This window comes from Microtus oregoni, unplaced genomic scaffold, assembly GCF_018167655.1.
Source record: "Microtus oregoni isolate MIOR12 unplaced genomic scaffold, Mior012 000018F_ref0000195, whole genome shotgun sequence".
Classification (NCBI taxonomy): domain Eukaryota; kingdom Metazoa; phylum Chordata; class Mammalia; order Rodentia; family Cricetidae; genus Microtus; species Microtus oregoni.
In genome coordinates this window covers 14,059,118-14,079,275 of record NW_024543077.1, presented here as the reverse complement: position 1 = coordinate 14,079,275, position 20,158 = coordinate 14,059,118, and the positions used below count along the sequence as shown (strand labels likewise).

General features: G+C 38.9%; 1 protein-coding gene across 2 annotated transcripts in view; it reads left to right on the top strand.

Annotated features, from left to right (window-relative positions):
* LOC121458888 (endosome/lysosome-associated apoptosis and autophagy regulator family member 2) overlaps nucleotides 1–20,158 on the top strand; it is a 158,224-nt gene that overhangs the window by 107,655 nt on the left and 30,411 nt on the right. For both annotated transcript variants that reach the window (XM_041668249.1, XM_041668250.1), the window contains 9 exons: nucleotides 289–441; nucleotides 1,238–1,326; nucleotides 5,774–5,954; nucleotides 6,508–6,636; nucleotides 13,679–13,769; nucleotides 14,385–14,487; nucleotides 14,679–14,816; nucleotides 17,353–17,616; nucleotides 19,514–19,687. In XM_041668249.1, coding sequence (XP_041524183.1) covers nucleotides 289–441; nucleotides 1,238–1,326; nucleotides 5,774–5,954; nucleotides 6,508–6,636; nucleotides 13,679–13,769; nucleotides 14,385–14,487; nucleotides 14,679–14,816; nucleotides 17,353–17,616; nucleotides 19,514–19,687 — 1,322 coding nt within the window. The remainder of the gene's footprint in view (nucleotides 1–288; nucleotides 442–1,237; nucleotides 1,327–5,773; nucleotides 5,955–6,507; nucleotides 6,637–13,678; nucleotides 13,770–14,384; nucleotides 14,488–14,678; nucleotides 14,817–17,352; nucleotides 17,617–19,513; nucleotides 19,688–20,158) is intronic.

The window sequence follows — 20,158 nt, the reverse complement described above, 5'->3', positions numbered from 1 at the left end:
AGTTCCGTGTATTTTGCTGCGTCCTGCGTGCCTGCTCTTGGGATGTCGCCTCGTTAATCACTGGGACATCTGCTGGACAAAGCTGGAAGCACAAACCAATAGATTTCCATTTCTAGGGTCTTTCCTGCTGGCTTGTACGCTGTACCTTCCTTTGTTCCAGTAAGCAAAGGATTTAGGCTCATATTGCTATTAACACGTCTCTCTTCTGTGCAGACGCAGGAAGTGGGTGCTAATGTGCTCATTGTCCTGGCTTCTCTCTCCCAAGCACTGCTTTTCCTTCCCATGCAGGGGTGGCATACACTTCAGAGTGCTTCCCGTGCAAGCCAGGCACTTTCAGCAACAAGCCAGGCTCGTTTAACTGCCAGCTGTGCCCCAGAAACACCTATTCTGAAAAGGGTGCTAAAGAATGCATAAGGTGTAAGGAGGACTCCCAATTTTCAGGTAAGACTAATTGACAATTTTTATTCTTCTCTTTCAGTGCTAATGTTGGTCAAGTGTATGTCATAGGGCAGAGTGAGTGTGGTAGCAATGGCGGACCACACGCCAATGCAATGGAATGAATTCATGTTGAATGGGGACCATATGACATTCTAGTACCCTTCTCTGCATGACTTTCTCCATTTGTCTCTGATTTTCCTTTATGCCACACTCCATAGATAAGTGGTTCAAATGTGTTTGCATGAGTCTAGCCAACTGTTTACTTTCACGTGGTTTGTTACCATAGGGACGGTTGAGATGCACTTAGAAATTTTTAATTTGTTCCAGATGTCCAGTGTTCAATGATAATATAGGAGATATCTAATATCTTCTGGAAACAGCTGCCCGATGTAGTTGTATCCTAGAAACATTTATTCTCCCTCTAGGCAAAATAAAAATACAAACATTTGGCCAAGCAATAATGGTGTACTCTTTTGGGAGGCAGAGGCAGGCAAATCTCTGAGTTTGAGGCCAACCTGGTCTACAGAGTGAGTTCCAGGACAGCCAGGGCTACACAGAGAAACCCTGTCTCTTAAAACCAAACCAAACTAAGCAGACAACAATAACAATAATAATAATAATAATAATAATAATAATAATAAACCCAAACCTTTATTTGCTTAAGGCTTGGCTAGTTACTACACTCTAGTACAGTGATTTTTTACATGTTCGCTTGCTTTTGAGTTTTGACGTTCAATTTTTCTTAAGGTCACAAAGGAATTGGTCCTTTTCTAAAGTGTGTTCTGTGTGTATGTTGCAGAAGAAGGAGCCAGTGAGTGTGTGGATCGCCCACCCTGCACTACCAAGGACTATTTCCAGATCCATACCCCATGTGATGAAGAAGGAAAGGTATCAGCAGGGTTTAACTTATCCTGTGTCTATCTAACCCACTTCCCAGTGTGAGAGCGCTCTGATTGTTACCTGTGTGTGCAGACTATACAGAAGAAATCTAAGATGCTAGGTGTCGCAACCTGCCTCTGCTTTGATCTCCCAACTTGTTTGTTCTCTGGACAATTTGATGTTTCTAAGCCTTCATTTTTTTTTTTTTTTAGTCTTTAAAGCTGCTTTGATATTGCTACCTACTTCATAATGCTTCTATGAGAAGAGATAAGATCTTCTAAGTTTTCAGCCAAGGGCCTGACATGAAATAGGTGCTCTACACATTATTACTGTCTTTCTTAAACAACTATATTCTCAGAGGTCAAAAGACCAAGAAGAGCACAGCTTGAAATATTTGCTACCACTCACAGGATGAAAATGCTGGGTAGCCTTTATTGCCCTGGGAGGAACTCAGAATACTTCTCAGAGGAGCTAGGCAGTCACATGCTAACTCAGTCATGCCAGGCTACTGTGTAATCGCGTTTACAAGCCACAAAGTAACTACCATACCCACAACACTGAGCTGGAGGAAAATGCCCAGATGAGCTTTACAGTTGACCCGTAATTCTTCGAATTAAAGACGAGCCCGCACCAGCCAGTGTCAGTGAGAAGCTGAGGGTGAAGTAGCTCCTGTGGCGTGTCCTTCAGATTTGTTTGCAGCCTGCAGGAGGACATTTAATTTTGGGGATATCACAAAATATTGCTTTCCTTCCTAATTTTACATCTGTCCATGCTGATTTGTACTTTTCGTATTTATATGAATGTGAAGCTTTCTTTATGCCTTTAAATACTTTAAAGAAATATTGCTTCGAATGATTTAGAGTAAATGATACTAATTTAAAGTGATTGGTGGAAATTTTTAATAAGAAATATAACCATTATTTTTAATAACAATGATACTAACAATATTAACTGGTTGGCCATGGTCCTACAATAATGCCACGTAAGGCTATTTCTATTTAGAAAATACATATAGAGACCCCTAAAATGGAATGAAAAGTGTTGGGTATAATACCTTTAAAGTAAGCGTTCCTTAGTTAAACTTGCCTTACTTACTAATAAAATTAAATTAATTCTATTCCATGTAATGATGACTAAGTCAGTATTACTGCAGTGTAGACAAATGAGATTTATTAATGATTCAATTTATCTAAACTACATGAAAATATATTAAAATCATAGTTATTACATTACTGAGTGCTCTAATATATTGACAAGTATAATGCCAGTGACCAGTATGACAATACCTGGTTGACCTGGCTTAATTTAATTAAAGCCATGCAAATTTAAGTATTGTTTAGGACATATACACACAGCACAAACTTGCAAGCATGCTATATGTATACATATACATGAACTTTGTTTTTCATATACATCAGGAAATCCATGAGCATGCTATAATATATAAGAAAATAATGTATCCATGTTTTATAAATTCAGTGTATTTTTTCTTTTCTTTTTCTTCTTTTCTCTTTTCTTCATCATTTTTTTTTGACATAATCTCATCATGTAGTTTTGCTGGCCTAGAACCCTGTGTAGTTCAGGCTGACCTTCAAGTCCCAGAGATCCCCCCTTTGAAGGCTTAGATCTACAAGGACATTGTGACTCTTTCTAGTCAAACTTATCTGCTGAAAGGGTTTTGGTTTCATAAAAACACTTTATGTTTCCATCTCACTTTCTGAAGAGTGAGTTGATTGTTGGTGTCTCACCTGCACTGTGAGCCATCTGGCTCTAAATATCATTAATATTAATTAGCTTCTCTTCCCACCAGCTGCACTTGGAAGCATATGTCTCTCTTAGAGAGACAGAGAAGCAGTTTGTTGAAGGTTTGTAATGAAAACGTATCTTGGAGAATTTGTGATGATTTCTCCTTAAAATATTTAAGGATAAAGCGTATTTTTTTTAACTTCTAAAAATCTTCTTTGGCTACTTTGGAGGCAGCTGGTTATTTTGCTTCCCACATCTACTTGCAAATATTATTGTTTCTATTCTCATCAGACTCACCCTTCTTCAAAGGTGCTGTGTGCATCTCCTGGGTAAGCTGTGTAATAACTCAAATCAGGGACTTAGTGAAGTGCTTGCCTTGAAAACCACAGTGATCATCCAGTCCCCAACACCCATAAGAGAAGCCTGGCCTGGTGACCTGTGTTTATAAGAAAAGATAGATAGACCCAGAACAATGATGCCCAAGGTTGTTGTCTGGCCTGAAACACACACACACACACACACACACACACACACACACACACACACACACACACACACACATTGTGTACATACACACCCCTCTCTAACCTGGAGTGTTTCCTTGTTCAGAAGCTTGGGCATAGTTTGTCCTGAAGAGGTTGGGAAGATTCTTCAATGTTGCACATCTTCTCTCTTCCTGTGTAGGAACCAAAATTTCCCCTAAATGTAGCAGTCATGCATTTTTATTAAAGAGTCAGGAAATTAATAACTTACTAGGATTTTAAAATTTCTTTTTATATTTGTTAAACTGGAAACTTAAAGTCAGCGTCTCTGCTATAATGAGTCATTATTTATCTAGATTCTCTGAATTTTATGCTACCTTTTTTTGAAAGGCATTGAGAGCCTTTTATGGATATAGTATCTAATATGAATCTTTTTAGCTACTTAGGAAGACTTAGCTGTAGCAGCCAGTGTTTTACAGATGGTAACAGAGGCAGAGGGATAAAGTAGCACATTAAAGAATATCATGACATGAGCCATAAAACAAATGTGGAAAAAGGAACCATAAGAAGAGAATAATGCTATTTATCATTCTGTTGAGACATCTATATTTAAAGCATTTTTCTTTGCATCCTTCTTCGTACAAGATAATGCATATTGAGAGGACAATTTGAGTGGCTTGAAGACTCAGAATGTACCATTCCTCCTGATGAGGAGCAGTGGTGGAGTACTGCCTGTGGTTTCCATTCTCTGGTTTCAATAGATTTCCTACTACAGAAGGTGTTTTTTTTTTTTTTTTTTTTTTTTTTTTTTTTTTTTTTTTTTTTTTTTTCGGTTTTTCGAGACAGGGTTTCTCTGTGGTTTTGGAGCCTGTCCTGGAACTAGCTCTTGTAGACCAGGCTGGTCTCGAACTCACAGAGATCCGCCTGCCTCTGCCTCCCGAGTGCTGGGATTAAAGGCGTGCGTCACCACCGCCCGGCTTACAGAAGGTGTTTTAATGAACAAACAATATTTTCAAAAGTTTATTGGATGAAATGAAAGGTTATTGTCTCTTCTAAAAACTTCTATTGAGTACTGATATTGATTCCTATTTGTGATAGAATACTACCTTCTATATCCCTCAATGTTCACATTCCAATTTTGCTTTAGAATAGCTAACCCATTTGGTATTCCAGTCTCAACATGAGAATAACTAATTGTGGACAGTGTTTTGGGCATGGCCGTTACAGCTAGTTTTGTATTGTTTTGTGTGGAGGAAGATAACACAGGGGTTTAACTGATGGTGCCCATGGACCACAGAGGGTGCGTTTGTCCTGAAGCTCAGAGCACATGGAAAAGGCCCACCAATTTCTGGAGAGAAGAGTTTGACTATAGCTCTTGTTACTGAAAAAGACCCAGGAACTATTGATATTTATGAACATTATGATTGCACATGAGGTTTGGCCTATTCTTTTTGAAAAAATGGCATTTTTCTTTGATGATTACTATGTGCAAAGTATGGTAGTGAAGACTGTGTCTGGAGGAAAGAAAGGAGCAGAAAAGGTCACAGATGAGCCAGAAGGCCTGGAGAGGTGGCTCAGCCCTTAAAGGTTAGACTCACAACCGAAAATACATTGTACTGAAATGTCATTGTACTGAAGCTGTAGGCTACACAGTGAAGCAAACGCACACAAGGGCAGCGGTTGTTAACAGTTTGTCTTTTATTCTTGAAATCATAAAGTCATCACATGATTTGACTCTTCCCTTTCTTCTCTCCTAATCCTCCCCCAAACCCCTTCTTAGTCTCTTTCATATTCATGGCCTCCTTTTTTCATTATGTGTTGTTACATGCACACATGTGTGTATATATATACATATGTATTTCTCCATGTGACGTGCCCAGTCTGTATAATGTTGCTCATATGTATGTGCTCAGGAGTGATCGTTTAGTTGTTTACATTTTAAAAAGGGATTCATGATAAGGAGCATGTATGCACACACACACACACACACACAAACACAAACACATACACACAGAGTAGTAGTCATTATTTTCTATCAAATTTTTACTTTCTCCTTATTGTGTTAGTGAGTTTTCTTTTCTCTCATTCTGTCACCATTTAGATTCTCTCAACCCCACCTTCTCTCACTGTTTGTGATTTTTTTTGGCTTGTCTATTTGACATCTTTGTTGTGAGGACATTGTATTATTTGCTTTCTGTTTTAATTTTAAAATCTTTTTTTTTTTCCAGACACAGATAATGTATAAGTGGATAGAGCCAAAAATCTGCAGGGAGGATCTCTCGGATGCTATCAGACTGCCCCCTTCTGGAGAGAAGAAGGATTGTCCTCCTTGCAACCCAGGATTCTATAACAATGGATCTTCTTCTTGCCATCCCTGCCCTTCTGGGACATTTTCAGATGGAACAAAGGGTAAGGTGTCTATCACGAACTGCACTTTTAGAAAGACAATATTAATAGACTTGGGATCTTGTTTTCAATTTATTTGCTGGAGAAGTCTTTAGAAGACACATTTCTTATTTCATTGGAAGGACAAAGAGTTGGGAAATGTTGATAAAGGGACTGTGAGACCATGATTTATTTACCAGCTAATGAGAACTCTCTTGCTGGCATTTTGTGTATGTGAGATTGTTTCCTTTAAAAATATTATATTTAATTATTCTTTGAATAATGATCCTATCTTGTTGACTGTTGATAATAAGGACAAGCATTCATTTGTCCGTGTGTGTGTGTGTGTGTACATAAAATGAAGAACTATACAAAAAAGACCACCAAATGCATACACATGCATTGGCACTCTATCTAGAACCATTTTACAGATCACTTTTGAAGATGTTCCTAAGGGAACTGGTGGTATTGCATCTTTCCCTCTCATTTCTCTGCTAATCGTGGTTTAGAGGCGCTTGGCACAGGGAAGACTGTCCAGATGCAGCCTACTGTGATTGTTTACTCCCATCTTCTGCAGAGTGCAAGCCATGTCCAGCAGGAACAGAGCCAGCGCTTGGGTTTGAGTACAAATGGTGGAATGTCCTCCCTGCCAACATGAAAACTTCCTGCTTCAACGTTGGGAATTCCAAGTGTGATGGAATGAACGGTGGGTTTGGACTCTCCCTTAACTGTCGTGGCAGCAAAACACCACTTGTTTTTACACTTTGCTTTTTAAACACACCAGACTCACATTGTTTGGTTGTGTGTCTACCTCAACCCTTACATAAAAATCAAGCAATCAGGCAGATGGATTTCCTACAGTAATAAAACATACAGTTTTTTTTTCCCCTTTCCATGGTGTCACTTTCTTTAGTTTCAGCTTTGAATAGTCAATAACAGTATGTAAATGTCAAGTAGAAAATTCCAAACCCCAAATTTCAAATGGCAAACTGTTAAACCACCTTCATTTTTTTTTTCTTTCCAGTCCAGGATGTGAATTATCGCTTTGTTTGGTTACATCTGCTTCCTGACCATTAGTGAGTTAGTAGCATCTTGGTGTTTAGACACAACTCATGCTTCACAATATCTGTGTTCAAATAGCTTCTACTAATAATCTCAAACCACAAGTAACAGACCAAACAGAATCCATCAAGGTCATCCTCACTCACTCACTCCCTGAGCCCTTTCTTTCTCCCTCCCTCCCTCCCTCCCTCCCTCCCTCCCTCCCTCCTTCCCTCCCTCCACCCCACCCACCCTTCCAGCCGAAAATGCAAAAGTTCTCAACTTAAGAAAGAGCATAAATTGTTTGATGAAGTTGCTAATAATCCACAGTAAAAAAAAAAAGCTATTAGCCATTAAACTGTGAAGAAGAAAAAAAAATATCCATGCCAATGTGGCTCTCACACTTTAAACGGCAAAAGATGAACAGTAGCATGTTGCAAGTGCTAAGAGAGAAAATGTATTAAATAGTAGGGCTTGGTGTGTCCACTGTGGGGGGTCTCAGAGCTTATCTCTGAGGATAAATGTGTGCATGGGAGGTGGGACAGTGGACAACTGTTGTATTCTTCTTGCATTTTATGCAGTCACTTTTGAAGTCGATATTGAAGCTCATGTTTAAAGTCCCAAAGCCCAGAAGAGATGTAGCAAGGAAGATGACAGCATCTACATCTTTTACCACTTTAAGGAGTAGCATGTAGGCGGAGTTTTCGTCGGTACTGCTGACTCCAAAATAAACGCATTGAGGCTTATATTATTTACAAATGTTCGGCCAATAGCTCTGGCTATTACTAATTAGCTCTTACAACTTAAATTAACCCATTTTCCTTATTTACACTTTTCCATGTGGTGGTACCTTTATTAGTATGGTACATTCATCTCCTGGTCCCTCTGCCTCTGGCTGGTGACTCCTCTTTCTGCCCTTCTTCCTCCCAGCATTCTCCTAGTCTGGCTCTCCTGTCTAACCTTATTCTGTTCAGCTATTGGTCAGTCAGCTTCTTTATTCAACCACCACAGTGAAATATATTCACATGGTGTTAAAGAATATTTCACAATATTTCCCTTTTTTTGTCTAAATAAACGGAAGGTTTTAACTTTAACATAGTAAAATCATATCTAACAAAAACAGTTATCAAGTAAGAATTACAGTTAAACTATCTAGTTCACTTGTATTTGACAAAATTAGAGAAAATATTCTAGTATCTATATTATCTTGGTGAGTCTAAAGTTTTCATCTGATTTACCTTTTTATCATAACTAAAGAAAACTGTAATTATGGCTATCTAATCTTCAACTCCACCAAAGATCCCAGAAGCATGAATTGTTACCCAATGACAGGGGTATCAGGCCTCCTAGGTCATCCTAGGTTCTTCTTTGATGTTGTGGCATCCAGCTATGACCTACAGACATAGTATGTCTGACAGACATTTCTGAGCAGGGAGTTTTGAAGGACTGTACTATCTTGACTTGACAAAGTTTGGCAGTTGCTTTGTTTTGCATCCTATTGGTCCAGTTTGGGAAGTATGATGCCAGCAATTGAGGCAAGGACAGTTTCTTTGCCCAATGACTAGCTTTCACCATAAATAAAGCAAATTTCTGTTAAAGCAAAGAAAAGCAGCCCACAAAACACAATCCCAGAGAACTTAATGAGGACACTAAAAGAGACTTACATAGATCTAATCCACATGGGAAGTAGACAAAGACAAGATCTCCTGAGTAAATTGGGAGCATGGGGACCTTCAGGGAGGGTTGAAATGGGGAGGGGAGAGGCAGGGAGAAGAGCAGAGAAAAATGTAGAGCTCAATAAAAATCAATAAAAAAAACTGTCATGAAAAGTCTTAGGTTATTAAACATATTAAATGTATTAAGTACCATATTCTCTAGGTTGAAGTGTTTGAAGACTTTCTAAATATACCTGTGTATGACTTTTAAAACACATCTAACATGACTATAAGTTTGATTCTTATATATGACTATTAATCTATATTTCTTACACATTGCATTTTTAAATGAGTTGCATAAAAACAATACCCTAAACAAGAGTAGAAATATGCACAGAGGATAGCAAAATTAATTTTAAATTTGTATCAATTACTAAAATCCATACCAATGTGCAATATTTAATACTAGTGGATTAAATAATTTACCAGTAGATTCAATCATCTACCCTTTTATCCTATCATTTCTATATTCTTCCCTTTTTTTAGAATGAACTCCCTGAGAGATAATGTTTTGTTTAGTGTTTTTTGACCATTATCAATAACTTGTAAACAAACCCCTTAAATAATAATAACAATAATAACCAATATTTTGGGGATGTGTGTGTTGTTTCCTCGAGACTGCTTCCTATTGTCTGAGGGTTCTGGCATCTTTGGGAAACCTTGAGAAAATCAGCATGATTGTTAGGTCTTGGCTGTAGTATTCTGTGAGGCTAGATCATCTCAGTCAGCAGTCTTGTTCTGGATGCTGGGTCACCTGGGTCATCCATTTTTATTGGTGTCTGGTCCCCTTGTTCTGAAAATACATATACTTCTAAAGGTAACATACATGTCTATATTAATACAAATATAGACTTGCATTTGATACAAAACAGGCATAGATAATTTTTTTCTTATGTGACTGAGCCATGTAAAATATACATCATATGTCTTGTAGTTCTTTTAGGTCTATTTATTTATGTCTGTAGTCAGGTTTTCAGGGTGTCTTTCTTGATCAAACCTGATATTTTTAACCTTGAATGAATCCACAACCTTTCATTTTCATAACCTCTTCCCCAAAGTAAGATATTTCTTCACTTACATTTTGAAGTTAAGACATTTTAAAAATATGTAGGTTGGTTTAGTTTGGCAGTTTGGATAATTCAATGTGTCCTGGCAACTATTACTCCTTCCTCAGCATACAAAAATTTAGAGACAACACAATAAGATACAGTATCCAGACTCTCTGTGTATTTTCCATCTTTACATGGCTTTTTTTTCTTTTATATCACTTTACTCCCTTTTTAAGGACATTATTTTATTATTTTCAAACTTTTTTAAATCTAAGACTGTATATACTCTTTTTCTTCTCTCTCCCAAACCTTTGTACATTTTTAAACACACTATAACCTGTTGAGAGTTTTGTGTTCTGTCTGAAGCTGTCTTTACTGCGTATCTGTTATCCTTTACTGTCTGCATGAGCAAAATTCCTCCACCATGCAGCATGCTGGTGGATCTTGTGCTGGGAGCTTAAGCCCACAGGCATTGGCTTGGAGAAGCATCTCTGAACCATGACCCTGTGACAGACTGAGAGAACCTACCATGTGGCTTAGTACATGGCAGCTGGCAGCTGGCTCCATCTCACAGGCAGCTGTCAGGAGACACGTCTCTGCACTATGGCTGACATTAGACTGTGAGACTAGAAAGCTATAGCTATGTTTGTCTCTGTTTCTGTGTGTTTAGAATCTTTTTGAAAAGCTTTCTCATGTTTTATGTGGAAATTCTTGCTGAAAGTTTGGGCGCCATTTATAGCCAGAGTTTTCCTGTCCCACTAGCATCTCATAAATAAATGCACTGAGGCTTATGTTATTTATAAATGCTTGGCTGATAGCTCATGTTTATTACTACCTAGCTCTTACAATGTATATTAGCCCATTTTCCTTATTTATGCTCTGCCAGGTGGTGGTACCTTTATTAGCATGGGGCATTTTTCTCCTGCTTTCTTCATGTCTGGCTCATGACTCTTCTCTCTGCCCGTCTTCCTCCCAGCATTCTCCTAGTCTGACTCTCCTGCCTAATTGTATTCATTTCAGCTATTGGCCAGTCAACCCCTTTATTAAATCAATCACAGTGACATAGATTCACCCAGTGTGAGGAATATTCTATAGCAGTAGTAGGTTACTTTACTCTGACTCAGGGCTGTGCCATGGTAAAGGGTTAAAGATTTTAAATTTCCATTTCCTATGAAGCCCATGACTGTGTTCATAAGATGCAGTTAAATACTGCTTAGCGAAAACTTGATTATGTGGCAGAGTTCTTTCACCAGTATTTGGTTGTATTCCTTTTAAAATATGACACTAGCAGCAGCCATTCTAAGCACTAAGACATAATGATGGAGGCCATCCTTTGTCACCTCAACATCATTTTTATCAGTTTACTTTCTTCGTATTATTTTTGATCATTATTCCTGAGTTTACACACACAGGTTAAAAATTGCATGTTTTGAATCAATAGCTCTCCTGAACAGACTTGGAACAGAGGAAATGAAATGTCCATAGGAGTATAGAGATCAACAGAAAAAAATAGAGGCTTAAATAATTTTGAGCCAACACATTAGTGAAAGTTCAAGACCCAACATACATTAAATACAAAGTGTTCTTTGTTGATCGTTGATCAATAATACCACCTTTCAGAATTTATCCTCTGAGAGAAGAAACATTAAAATAGTTATCTCTCTATCAGAGTTGATACTCCTAATAAGTGTCCTTTGACTGAATTTGAGTCATGAATTTAAGATCAATTAGGTAAACAATACTGGGAAAACAAGAGTATGGAATGAATCCACAGAAGGCTAGTACATGTGTGTACTCACACACTAGAACAGATTAGATTATCAGTGACTTCTGTAGAAGACTCCAAGTCTCACAACACTACCAATTGACTCACAAACTGAATTTTAAAATTGCCTTATAACAGTAAAGAAAATAAAGTACAAATCTGTGTATCTTTGTGTCCTGGAGTCCCTGTGTCATTTTTATAATGGACAACATAACAACACTCAACAGGGTCAAGTGGAATGCATGGGGCAGCTTGCCTGAGGAGGGAGTCATTCTTCTGCTGGGAGAGATTAAGCAGGTGTATTCAGAACTGAGTTGGATGTGTGGTTTGAGTGTTTTTATATTCCTGAAGTCCAAATTTGACCAAGTTGCCTAATAGGAAAGAAGAACAAATTTTTGCATATTGTGTTTTTGACTGTGAGAAATTAAAAGTTGTAGACAAGTTGGTAGTTCATGAATGGATTCATTGTGTATCATGTATAAAAACGCAAATGGAAATAATCTTACCTTTCCAGCAATAGAATGTTTACCACCATAAGGTAGCTCAATTAAATAAAATATTATGTGTGTCATCATTATACTGAAACAATACATTGAAAGAAATTTTAAAATATGTTTCCAGAATTTTTAATTTTTGATTTTTTTCTGACTCAGTAATGCTATTTCTATTATACCAATGAGATTTATACCAATAATACAATGTGATATGAAGAAGGAAGTTGTATGCAATGATGTAGTTTTTATGTTTTCTATAAAAATGAAAAGCAGGATAAAAGAAATTTTCAACAATGAGGATATACTAAGGTGAAATTAAATGTAGAATGATTTGTAATGGGAAATGTATGACTATACAAAAACAAAGATACCTGTAAGAGAAAAAAATCTATATTTCTTGGTCAGGACAGAGGAAAAAATGAGCAAAATTGGTGGACTCTTCACTGGGCAATATTGAAATATGTGAGGCATATGTTTCTACTTGAAGCATAGGAACTGCATGCAATCTACTTGCTGCTGCCTCTTCCTTGGTCTTCTCTCATGTTCTGTCCTTTTGTGTGGCACTCACATATTCAAAGACATATTCTTATAAATATAATCACAGTCTTTGTTGACATTCACTTGTTCTGCATGGGATATCTTGATCCTCCTTACCTGGTCACAGGGTTATTGTCTAAACCTAAATTATTCTCCTATCACCTGTACGTTCATCTCACTGGGCTACAGGGGTTCATGGTTACTCAACTCTTAGAATAAAAAGCTGACAACTGATTTTCTGTGTTTTCAATCATAGGAACATTTAGACAGCAGAATTGTCAACATTTTTCTGATAGATGAGCACCCATTATTTTTATTATGTTTTATTAGTGTGTAACCAACATACTAATTTTCTATAAATTATTGTATGTGAAAATTGTCAAGTTGCCAAGCTAGTACTGAAATAAATGCCTATATTACATCTCTTGAAGTAGCAGATAACATTTGGAGTTATATCAATGCTAAGGTATTGCCCTTAAACAATAGGCTTGCTTGTTGCTGTGTGTGAATTTACCACCTTTGCTCACTTTAAAGTGGTTGTCTTGGCTTATTATTGTTCCTGTGAAGATGACGTACCTCAGGTGACTTCTTGTGCACAGACCTCACAGTGTTCGCATTTGTTAGCATGTGTATACCTCACATTTTCTACTTCTCAGGGAGGGAGTTCTATCTACTATTCCATGTATGCCGTACTTACTGACATTTAGTAAAAGTTAAATTGTGAAACAAAAATGCAGTAAGCTGAAAAGAACCTCTGACCCCAGGTTTTCAGTAATTAAAGGTTTGTTTCTCTTTGGCTGTCAGCAGAGTGGGAATGTGTCCATTCAACACTAAGTGACCATCTTAGTAGGTTAGCATGGACAAAGGCCACCTGTTTTGCTTTCAAAAGTCATCCTTCATTGAGAAAACTGTCACCCTGTCTCACATTGAATAACTTGTATAGAGAGAGTGGTCCAGTCAGAATGTCTTCATTAGTATCTAGAATTAAACTTTTGCATCTAGTCTACAATTGATATTTCAAAATATGGGATTTTCTGGAATATTTTAACTTTAGCATCAATAATTATTTGCCTTTTATGGTTACCTTCTTTTAACATTTTTGTTCTTAGTGAAATTTTACTAGTAAAATGTCTTTTATCCTTTTCAGGTTGGGAGGTGGCTGGAGATCACATCCAGAGCGGAGCTGGGGGCTCTGACAATGACTACCTCATCTTAACCTTGCACATCCCAGGATTTAAGTAAGGGAAACTGGTCCTTCCTTTAGGAACCTTCACTTCCTCCATAGGAATACGGGAGTAGGAAGACTCTATGGAGTTTGCTTGTATTATCAAGTAGACAATAGTATGTAAGAGAATGATGTATGCTATTTAGGAATCTATATAACTGGCCACCAAGAACCTATAAATGTTAGGCAGGTATGTTACTTAGATAAAGCAGAATTATTTTAACAGCATTACAACAAAACCTGTAGTATCCATGACTTGTTGATCCTTAATGGAGAGACTTAGTTTAAGTCATTTAGTCATAGGAGTGTGTATTTTGTTGTTTAATTGTTTGTCTCAACTCTATTTGTAAGTTAGCATGTTATACATTAATCTATGTCTTTGTTTTAGTCCTGTATGTTGAGATTTCCCAGTGTGAATCTTTCTTCCTTTAGAAGCAGGAAAGTGCAGCCTAGAGCAAGGGTGAAGACTCACAGACTGAGAAAGGGAGGATCTGTGTTTCCTCAAGAAGCACAAGATTAATTAACAGAGAAGCTGGATTTTCAGTTTAATGAGAACACAGGATTTAATTTTATTTCTAACTGCATTCAGCATACATTATTGATATTGCAATTTTGTTCTGTCATGTAGACCACCAACATCTATGACTGGAGCCACAGGTTCTGAGCTAGGAAGAGTAACGTTTGTCTTTGAGACCCTCTGCTCAGCTGACTGTGTTCTGTACTTCATGGTGGTAAGTGATTGAAGGCAGATTTCAAGGTTTATTGCTCTCTTTCAAGTTTGAATTTATTTATTTAAGTTGGGATAAGAACCAGTTTCCTTGTCTTTCTTAGAACTTTCAAAAATATTTTTAAATAGCTAAAGAAATTACTAAGAATTGTACAATAAGTTGTGCTTTATTTGTAAATATTTCTGCTGTTTTAGGATATAAATAGAAAAAGCACCAATGTGGTGGAATCATGGGGAGGAACCAAAGAAAAGCAAGCGTATACTCACATCATCTTCAAGAACGCAACATTTACATTCACATGGGCATTCCAGAGAACTAACCAAGGTCAAGACGTAAGTTCCAGCCTTGTATCGCTCTTCAGCCCTCTTTTGGGTGTGATCTCCATTGGGAGCATATCGATCTCTGCTGGAGACACTAAGGGTTGTAAATGGAGACATCATCTGTTTCATACATGGCATTATAAATTAAGAAAGTCACAAGTAGTCTACATGGATCAGTATGAGCTCCACAATATCATTACAAGCTGTGTGTAGGTGAGCTGCTTTCTCTGTGCAAATGCATTCTGACCTATATACAGGAGATGAAAAACCGTTTAAAAAGTATGACAAAAGCCCTTGTAAGTGCCCTGTGAGTGGTAAACTTGCACCACGAGCCTCATACAGGGCATTATGAACTCTATGTAAGGACATAGGACATCAAAGAATGAAACCATGTATCCATGTGTAGAGCGTTGTTACCTGTGTATAGGATACCATGGTTCTATACACAGAACGGAGAACTTTGAAGGTGCTCTGTGAGACGCACATAGCATTACACCCATTACAGACCAATATGATCCCATAGTTTTTATTTCTTTTAAAACACAAAGATAATGCCCACTTGTGATACATACAAAGCTGCCTTCAAATTGGAGAAAGCACTTCTTTGAGTCAGTCATCTTGTTGTGAATTGGTATAAGATGACAATTTTTATTTTTTTTTTGAGAGTAAAAATGTATGTAGTGGGTGGAATGACAACAAATCTATGAATTATTCTGAACTATAAGAAAACACAGTTGTTGACGCTTAAGAGAAAATTCAACATTGTTTTTACTTAGAACTTTAAAAAAAAAAATCTTTTTGAGACCAAGAAAGTTCATAACTTTATTCTTCTTTATCCAACTAGCTAAGATTTGCTTAGGTGTCATTAACTAGTGTGAGTTTATGGTTTCATTATGGTGATATCTCCTTTTAGAGAGAATGTATTTGTATACAGAATGGTAGAACAGAGACAACTATTGCCTTTTTTTTATTTTCTTTGCTAGTATAGATCTAATCCTCTCTCTGAACATTCCATTGCATATTTCAATACTAGCTGGCCTGTTATTCATTCATTCATTCATTTATTTTTTGGGTATCAGTGTGTAATATATATATATATATATGTATATATGTGTGGGTGAGTGTGTGTATCAGTGTTTTATATATATATGAGTGCGTGTGTGTGTGTGAGAGAGAGCGAGAGAGACAGAATGTGTGTTCTATCTTTGCTTGTGGTTTTTTTCTGTTTTTGTTTGTTTTGTCTGAATGTAGATGAGAAGTCAGCACTGGAAGTCATGTAACTGTTCTCAGCATTATATTTTTTGAGACAGGGGCTCTCACAGAACCTGGAGCCAGCTATTTTGGCTAGACTAGCAGGCCCAGAATATCTGTCTCTGTCTCACCTCAACCCCCCCAACACTGGGGTTAGACACCTACGGTGCCATGCCTCATTTTTATGTGAATACTGGGTCCTGATGCTTGTGTAGCAAGCACTTTGCCACTGGGTCACCTCCCTAGCCCGGGGTCTATTATTTGTTGTGTATCTGCACAGATATGAGTTTACCAAAATGAAAACAGGGTGAGTTTCTGCTCAGAGACTCTTCATTGCTGTGGTGGCATGTGAGTGTGTTTTCTCTTTTCTGTTTATTTTCAGTGGGAACCCAGCCTCCAGATTTCCCATGGCTTTAGTTGTTCTTTAGGCTTTGCTATTTAGTGTTCAGTCTTAGGAGGATGAACAGCCGTGGAACTCTACCTCCTCCTTTCTGTCTTTTCATCTTGGTCCAGAAGCAAAGCAATAAGCAGTCAGGTGTGATGTTGTATGTTAGGGTGACAGAAACCAGACCTTAAATAATCCTGTACCATCAGAGGAGAAAGGCAGCAGAATTCACGCTCTTTTTTTAAAAAATTTTTATTTTATTTTATGTTTTTATTGAAAATTTCCACCTCCTCCCTTCCCCCTCCCTCTCCCTCTCCAGTCCAAGGAGCAGTTAGGGTTCCCTACCCTATGGGAAGTCCAAGGTCCTCCCCTCTCCCCCCAGGACCAGGAAGGTGAGCATCCAAACAGACTAGACTCCCACAAAGCCCGTCCATGCAGTAGTGATTCAGGCTCTTTTGACACCCCTTTGTTAGAGACTAGAATGCATTGTTTTGGTGAAGGGCTGGAGAGGGGAAGGAAGGCTCAAGGAAGCGATAGGAGCCCATTGGTATCACACTGGTTGAGTGAGGAAAAGAGGTCCTTACTTTCTAGGATGTCCCACCCAGCCAGACTCACGGCACTCACCACATCACTGAGAGGTATGGATGAGTGAGCTCAGGTGGTACTCTTCTGTAACCATGCTAGCTATGACATACGCGATGCCAATCACAGCAACATATCTGGAATTCTGTGGTTTTACAAAGCGGCTCCCGATGTCAAGATTTAAGGGCTTTTTATTTAGAAGGACAAGATAGGAGTAATGGCGTATCAGTTGGGAACGTTCTGGTTATTTTGGTAATGCCCAACATAAACGTAGCTTTGTTGTACAGTTGCAGTCCAAGGCAGATGTCATTCTTTCTGCTCTCTTTCTAGAACAGACGCTTCATCAATGATGTGGTGAAGATCTATTCTATCACAGCTACCAATGCGGTCGATGGGGTGGCCTCGTCATGCCGGGCCTGTGCCCTGGGTTCTGAGCAGTCTGGCTCATCGTGTGTGCCCTGCCCCCCAGGCCACTACATCGAGAAGGAAACCAACCAGTGCAAGGAGTGCTCAGCGGACACCTACTTGTCCATCCATCAGGTCTACGGCCAGGAGGCTTGCATTCCCTGTGGGCCTGGCAGTAAAAGCACCCAGGTAAGTCTGCTTTGCAGTCATTCCCACAGCCATTCTTGGCAGAAAGCCTAAAGACTTTTTTTGTTTTGTTTTGTTTTTGCCACTTTATCTTCTTTTTTTTTTCTTTTTTCCATTCAAAAATTTACACTTCCTCCCCTCCTCCCATTTCCCTCCAGCTCCCCCACTCACCCTCCTCCCTTCCCCCTCCCTCCTTAAGAGAGGGCAGGGAACCCTGCCCTGTAGGAAGTACAAGGCCCTCCCCTCTACATCCAGGCCTAGGAAGCTGTGCATCCATATAGACTAGGGTCTCAAAAAGCCAGTACATGCAGTAGAAACAAGTCCCAGTGCCTTTATCAATGGCTTCTCAGTCAGCTCCCATTGTCAGCCACAAACAGAGAGTCTGGTTTAATCACATGCTCGTTCAGTCCCGGTCTGTAACATGAAGGGGGCAAGGCCTGCTTTTTTTTTTTTTGTCCTGCCTGGTACCCCCAGCTGTTTAGCCCCAAAGAAAATCATACATAGGTCTCCGTAAATTATAAACTGATTGGCCCATTAGCTCTAGCCTCTCATTGGCTAACTCTCACATCTTGATTAACCCATTTTTCTGATCTATGTTAGCCATGTGGCTCAGTACCTTTTTCAGTGGGGCAGATCACACCCTGCTGCTTCTGTGGTCTGGACAGGAGAGGGAGTGGGAGGAATCAACTTCTTCCTTCCCAGAATTCTCCTGTTCTCATTACATCATTTCTACTCCCTGTCTGGTTTTCCCGCCTGTATTTCCTGCCTGGTGAATCAGCATTTATTTATAACATGATTGACAAAATACAGACAATTCTCCCGCACCACTGGTCTAGCTGGATTTGGTGAGCTCCCATTAGAAAAGGCACACACTGCCTCAGTGGGTGGACCAACCCCTCGTGGTCCTGACTTCCTTGCTCGGCTTCTCCCTCCTCCTTCTCTTCAACTGGACCTTGGGAGCTCAGTCCATTGCTCTTGCTGGTGGGAATGCGAACTTATGCAACCACTGTGGAAATCAGTATGGCGGTTTCTCAGGAAATTGGGAATCAACCTACCTCAGGATCCAGCAATACTACTCTTGGGAATATACCCAAAAGATGCCCAATCATACTACAAAAGCATTTGTTCGACTATGTACATAGCAGCATTATTTGTAATAGCCAGAACCTGGAAACAACCTAGATGTCCCTCAATGGAAGAATGCCTAAAGACTTTTGTACAAGGCTTTTTCTTTGGGCCACCATCAGCTCCCAAATCACAACACAGAGACTTATTATTAGATTTGAATGTTCAGCCTTAGCTTAGCTTTTATTTTATTCTGTTTCTCTTTATGTTTGCCTTGGGAACTTTTCACCTTTCAGTCTTCCTGTATGTCTTACGTTCCTGCTGTCCCCGATGGCTGGCTGTTGGCTATGTGTCTTCGGTCCCAGTCATGTCCCCCTCTTTCTCCCTTCTTTCTTCTTTCTTCTTCCCTTCTCTTTTTCTCCAGCCTAGATTTCTCCTCCTAATTACTCTGTCTGTCTGCCAGCCCTGCCCATCCTTTTTCTGCCTAGCTATTGGCCATTTGGCTTTTTATTAGTTCAATCAGGTGCTTTAGGCAGGTGAGGTAAAACAAAGGCAACACATATTTACATAATTAAACACACATCTGTACATTGTTGAACAAGTCCAGCATAAACAAATGTAATACACCTTTTACAGTCAAAGTAATATTCTGCAGCACATCTTTGCCTAGTCAAAATAGTATTCCATAACAAACTTGCTGTGTGTGGTTCTCTGACGGTAAGGTGGGCAGTACGTGGAATTGCTATTGACCTTGGAGAAGTGCTTTTTAATTTTCTTTCCTATTTTCTCTTAAATTAGGCGAGCACTGAATATATGCTTGTTTTTCGTCTTTAAGGATCACTCCACTTGCTACAGTGATTGCTTTTTCTCCTATGAGAAGGAAAATCGGAGTTTGCACTATGACTTCCGCAACCTCAGCAGTGTGGGTTCACTAATGAATGGCCCCAGCTTTACCTCCAAGGGAACGAAGTACTTCCATTTCTTCAATATCAGTTTATGTGGGCATGAGGTGAGCTCTGGGTGTTCGGGTGGGACCGGTCTGTATTCCAGTTTTAAGATACTGTTCTGAGTAAAGTGACCAATCAAATCTCCAGGACCATCAACAACTAATGCCAGGTATAGAGATTTCTTTGAATTCCTGTTATTTCCTATCATATTGACCGCCTTCTCTACCGGGGCAGTCTCATGTGGTTCTTAGAGACTGATCCAATCGGCGGAACTCCAAGCCTTATAGGTGTAACTTAAATACATTGAGTCCCTTTCTCTCCGCTCTTCCTGAAAGTGGGAAGGGGTAAAAGTGGTTAAGTGTGTTGATCTCATTTTTTAAAAATATAGGTAGGGTATTATGTTTTTGAAAGCTTATTGTATTAGGATTCCCCAGAGATAGAGAAATAACACACACACACACACACACACACACACACACGCGCGCACGCGGAGGGGGCTATGCAGAATTGGTGCATATCATGATGGGGGCTGA